This window comes from Chiloscyllium plagiosum, chromosome 32, assembly GCF_004010195.1.
Source record: "Chiloscyllium plagiosum isolate BGI_BamShark_2017 chromosome 32, ASM401019v2, whole genome shotgun sequence".
Classification (NCBI taxonomy): domain Eukaryota; kingdom Metazoa; phylum Chordata; class Chondrichthyes; order Orectolobiformes; family Hemiscylliidae; genus Chiloscyllium; species Chiloscyllium plagiosum.
Genome location: NC_057741.1, coordinates 3,571,876 through 3,578,092, shown reverse-complemented (window position 1 = coordinate 3,578,092; position 6,217 = coordinate 3,571,876). Strand labels below are relative to the sequence as shown.

The 6,217-nt window shown below is 38.1% G+C and overlaps 1 protein-coding gene across 1 annotated transcript; it reads left to right on the top strand.

Moving 5' to 3' along the window:
• The first annotated feature begins 3,758 nt into the window (after positions 1-3,758).
• On the top strand, positions 3,759-4,234 carry LOC122539275 (small integral membrane protein 43-like). The gene has a single exon (XM_043673976.1). It carries the CDS (start codon positions 3,908-3,910, stop codon positions 4,232-4,234), a length of 327 nt encoding a protein of 108 aa, XP_043529911.1. The 5' UTR covers positions 3,759-3,907.
• Positions 4,235-6,217: the final 1,983 nt, after the last annotated feature.

Below are 6,217 nucleotides of genomic sequence, written 5' to 3'. Positions count from 1 at the left end.
GATGATCCCTGGAATGGTAGGTTTAACATATGAGGAACGGCTGAGGATCCTGTGATTGTATTCATTGGAGTTTAGAAGATTAAGGGGAGATCTAATAGAATCTTACAAGATAATACATGGCTTGGAAAGGGTGGATGCTAGGAAATTGTTTCCGTTAGGCGAGGAGACTAGTACCCGTGGACACAGCCTTAGAATTAGAGGGGGTAAATTCAGAACAGAAATGCGGAGACATTTCTTCAGCCAGAGAGTGGTGGGTCTGTGGAATTCATTGCCACAGAGTGCAGTGGAGGCTGGGACGCTAAATGTCTTCAGGGCAGAAATTGATAAATTCTTGATGTCACAAGGAATTAAGGGCTACGGGGAGAATGCGGGTAAGTGGAGTTGAAATGCCCATCAGCCATGATTGAATGGCGGAATGGGCTCGATGGGCCGAATGGCCTTACTTCCGCTCCTATGTCTTATGGTCTTAAATTGTGAACCAAGTCCCCTATTTTTCCCTTTCTTTTAGTTTGTTACATCCTGTTATCATATCCTCTCACCCCTCTCCCCATCTCAGTGGGACTGTCTGTCCTTTCAAGTCTGGCAGGAGACACACCATTGTTCTGCCATTCTCAAATTCCAATCACATAACCTGAACATTCAACATCTTATCTCCACCTGTACCCTACACCCGCACCCCATCCCCCAAACTGTAGCATAAATGCTGACCCCCTCCACACTTCACTTCAGCTCTGATGAAGAGTCATCTAGACTAGGAATGTTAACTTGCTCTCCACGGATGCTGTGATCTCCAGCATTTGTTGCTTTCCGTACAGATTCCAGCATCTGCTGTAATTTTTACAGCTTTTGGTTGGCTAGGGAGCCAGCCTTTGGGGTTTGTTCCAGGCGCTCGCACTCCACCTGCAATATCCATGATGGAGTTGCAAATGAGGAGGAAGAAAGAAAAAACTTGTCACAAGAGTTTGACGCATTTAAGGGAATACGTGCCGTATTTGGATAGAATGTACAGTGTAGAAGCAGATTAAGAACTGTCCCATGGTCACGTTTCTAACCCACCTTGCTTCATTACATCTAACAGCCTTCCCTTCCATTCCTTGTTTGTTTCACATGTTTAAGTGCATTTATGCTGTGAGACTGTAAGAACACAGGAAATAGGAGCAGGAGTAGACCATCCAGTCCTTTGAATCACTCTGTTGTTCAAAGAGAACCAGGTGATCTTTCACTTCAACACCATCTTTCTGCACTATGCTCGTATCTCTTGATGTTTTGAAATATGTAGAAATTATCAATCTTAATCTTAAACTCAATGACTGAGCCTCCCACAGCCCTCTGCAGCAGGGATTTCACTCACTCAGTCATTCAGCTCTACTAATGCACATGGGCAGGTTCAACATTCTTGCCATGCTTTGGATAAAGTAGTTTCTCTTGAAGTCTTTTTTGGATTTATTCGACTCATTTTGATAGCAAAAGTTGACAGTTGATGAGGAAGAATATGTGAAATGGAAGAAATGTCAAACATTTCTGTTTTTAATATACGTTTATTTGCATGTTACCATCATGCAAAATGGAAACATACTTTTATTTGTATGTTAAAAATATACTTTATTTGCATGTTGCATGTTTAAATGCGTGCAACAAAAATGTGTGAAAATTAGTTCAAACTATTTTAGAAAATTATCTATTGGATCATAGAGAAACTTTGTCCAGTTTCTGTGCCCTGAATTTGTCAAAATTTTAACTGGGAATAGAACTAAACAGTTTTACAGTGGTCAAGAAATTGCAGACAATTCACAGTTAGAGTCAAGAGTTTCACTTAGTACCATCATGTTACTGACAGTAGGTAAGCATGATAACCAACCCTCATATTAGAATTTGCCGAAACAGAAGGATGTGATTGGTGGAAGAGTGAACAACTAGCTGACCTTGATAGTAAATGTGGAATATTTTAAGATGGCACCAATGCTCCAGAATTTGTTGACAAAGTTATGGCAACTCCTGTCAATATTAGTGCCTGAAAGTCTAGCAAATTGTAATGAGGAAGAGATATGATTCATGACAAATTTGAACTGCTCCACTGAACAATTACCATCTTGCTTTAGATTTTTCTATTGTGTATCGTAAAATTGTGGGATTTATAGTTTAAAAGCATTGTAATCCTACTGTAGGCACATAAGATCGGCAATTCACGTTAGCTTGTTAATGATATGAAACATGGATACCAGAAGCAGTCCAATAAAATTATGAATCATTCCTGCAGGTAATAGAAACATTTGAACAAAGAATAAGGATAGGCCATTCAGCCCTTCAAATCTGCTCCACCACTAAAGAAGATTGTGATTGATCTGATTTTAATCTCAATTCTGCATTGCTGCATATTCCAAAAATCTTTCTTCCCTTGGTGATCAAGAATCTATCTACTTGTACCTTTAAAATATTTACAAATTCTGCAAAAAAGTTCTTCTCAAGGAAGGCAATTTGTTAAATTGTTCCTAGATTTTTATCAATGTTAATTTTTAAATTTTATATCAAAAGGAAATTAATTCAGGTCATTTTCCCTTTATCTGTGCTTTTCTTTGTACTCCCGGTTCATACAATTACCTACCCACCATTCAATGTGATTCTTTAGTTTAAATTTAATAGGTTGAGGAGAAAGACTATTGGTCCCATCATTTACCAAGATGCTAGATGCCTTATTGACCATGCCGCAGGGTTATCACCTTGTACTTCAAAGCAAACACAAGCATAAACATTAATTGAAATTTCAAAGAAACATAGAAAGAAATTCTTGACTCTAACCATGAATTGTCTGTAATTTCTGGACCACTGTAAAACTGTTTAGTTCTATTTCCAATTAAACTTTTGACAAATTCAGGGCACAGAAACTGGACAAAGTTTCTATAAGATCAATACATAATTTTCTAAAATAGTTTGAAATAATTCTCACAATTTTTGTTGCACACACTTATATTGCAAATTTTAAAATCCATATTTCATGAATAGAATGTGACATTTGGGGATGCATCTAACATCCAAATACAACTGGCAAAATCAGACATCATCTGGAAAATGAGCTTACATTTTTCGATTCAAGATACAAATTAAATGAAAACATTTTAAGACTGAATTCATGTTAAATAATTGTGGAGAGTTTGTGTTTGAGGTTAACATATTCGCATTGTGCAATTTTATGTTACATTTCTGCAACAGAAATTAAATTTTGCCGTCAGTTGGATTGTGCATTACATCTTCAATTGTGTGAAATAATCTGAGAGTGCATTAATATTGATGTGCTCAAAGGGCAAAAAGATGCCTTTGTGGACATTTCATTGTAGAAAAGTGCAAATAGATGATTGCATCACATTCACTTGGAAGTAAATATTACAGACATTCATCACTTCAACTATACTAATTCACAATTTTGTATAAAATGATAAAGGTTTTTGTAGAAAGGCCATAAAATACAATTAATTAATTGTAAAGAAGTATGGTGTGAAATAATAGTGTGGAAAGTTGCTTTCTTTTGTTTAGTTGTAAATATAGTGTGGATTCTAGCTTTCACAATGTGTCATGTTTTAGATGTTGGCAGTGTGGAAGTAAGCACTTGTGATCGTCAGCCAATCCAATTGAAGGGGCTGTTCTTGATGAATAATATATTTATAGGAGATTTCTAAGAATAGTGAAGAGAGATGAAGGGAATTGAAATGATACAGGACCAGATAAAGAAGACCCCTTTCACTGGTTGAGAATGTGAAACCAGTTAAGCATCTGACTGCAAACTATGTTATAGCTAAACAAACCCTATTAGTATTTGTACATTCAACTTTCCATCATGTTATGATCAAAGAAGTCAACAGAAATCCAGGAATGTGAATTTCATATTACAATCTTCACACGTCTGGATGCCAAGATGAGTAATGGAGTAGAAATTAATGTATCGATAACAACAGAAATGATTTATCTATTGAAGGATTATACTTCAGATTACAAGTCCTCTCATGGCACATTCAGCACCGTCTCTTTGAAGTCTCCACTCACACCAGCAAAAGAAGACAGTAAGGATTGGGGATACAACCTAGTAATATACCTGGCTCTCTTCTTCTTTTTGTTGCTTTTGCTGGCTTTATTTCTTTTTGTGGTCATCAAGCAGCTGAAGAATTCAGTAGCAGCTGTTGTGTGGCAGCCTAATCGGTCTGTTAGAGAACCCTGGAGTGCAAACAGAGAGCAGGCTGTCTAGAAACAAGCTGAATTATCTACCACCGTTATCCACAGGTTTTCCAGCAGTGACAGGTAATGTGAATGATAAACAAATTTATTTTTTCTATGTTCTCCAGAGTCACTGTGTTATACAGAATGGCTGTACATCAGGTTCTTACAATAATATTGTATTACACGTGTGTGAACACTGCAGAAGGTAAATTTACTTAATTCTGACAGCAAGTCACCAGCAGATTATTAAAGTGATGAAAACATTGCATGCATTAGATCTTTCTGTCTCTGATGGGAGCCTGTATATAATTTTAATGGTTTAAATTTAAAGAAGCTGAAGAACAGTAAGAATTGTTCACAAGATCGTTGTGTTTTAAATCTTAGACTATACTGCTGCCATGGGTATTGAAAACAGTACTACAAAGAGAATGAAAAGTGACACAATACTACACATAAAATTATGAGCCCTGATCTAACAAAAGTCATCAAAATGTCATGAAGCTAAAACATAACTAAAGAACACATTTCTTTTATTCTTCTAGCAATCCTTCGGTTGTGACGCAGACACTGTGATCATGTTACCCAAAAAACAATCAACTAGTTCATCATTTTAGCAATTATTTAGTTGGAAGCAAAAGGACATTTAAGACTTGGATTGTCATCAAGTGTAGCCATAGTGCATTGAAAATAGATTTTCTAGATTTTATTTATTTGTTATAAGATATTCTGATATCCATATTGCATGTAAATATGTGATATATAGAGGAACCTCGATTATCCAGTATTCGATTATCCGAATTTCGGATTATCAGAACAAGATCACAAGGTCCCGATGCTTGGCTAAACTGCGTTATCTGGCATTCAATTATCCAAACAAAATACTCTCCACCTGTGTCGTTCAGATAATTGAGGTTCCTCTGTAACTGGTATTTAGCAACATGGTTAAAAAAGACACATGTTGTTGAAGCTTGACTTTTTCAGCAATACTCCAAGATCTGTATGACCAAATAACTATTCAGCAACTAGTTGCACTGAAATTTCCAGACAGCTACTCCAGAAATATGATGGAAACTGTGTTTACAGCAGCATCTATATCACGGCATGGTGGCACAGTGGTGAGCACTGCTGCCTCACGGAGCCAGAGACCCAGGTTTAATTCCCGCCTCAGACAACTCTCTGTGTGGAGTTTGCACATTCTCCCAGTGTCTGCGTGGGTTTCCTCCGGGTGCTCCGGTTTCCTCCCACAGTCCAAAAATGTGCAGGTCAGGTGAATTGGCCATGCTAAATTGCCCGTAGTGTTAGGTGAAGAGGTAAATGTAGGGGAGTGGGTTGCTCTTCGGTGGGTTGGTGTGGAATTGTTGGGCGAAAGGGCCTGTTTCCACACTGTAAGTAATCTAACCTAAACTTTTAATAATGTAGAATCATTAATGTAGTAAAACTTCCCGTGTTGCTTTCCAGAAACTATATGGAACAAAGTACAATACTGGGCCACATGAGGAGATATTGGGCCAGGTTTCTGGGGAGTCAGGATGACTCCAGAGCCATTTTAAAATGGCAGGCAGGACCTGATTCCAGGATTCCTGCCCCTGTTTGTGGCACCAGCATTTTTGCTGGCACAAGATAGGGCACCCAGCACTTCCAACCTGGCCAATTTCATTGGTGGGCTTGATATCTCCTGGCTCTTCATAATTTCCATGAGGTAGAACCATGCCCTCATGTATTGTGGCCCCTCAGAGGAGTTGTGAACCATAGTCTGAATTCGGGGATCTTATTAAAGGTATGTTTAATGAGTCTTCCATGTGCCCCACAACTAGTATTCATGCCCCCCTCTCCATGCCAACTCGATCCCACTTATTAAGAGTTAGACAGAAAGAGAAGAAAGAGAGAGATAGCAGTTTGCAATATCCTTGCTGTTATCAATCCGTATTGCTTTCTCTCTCATTTTGCCCAAAGGCTGCTGTCCCCTTTGTGGATTGTGACATCGGTGTCATTATTTCATTTCAGGCTTCCA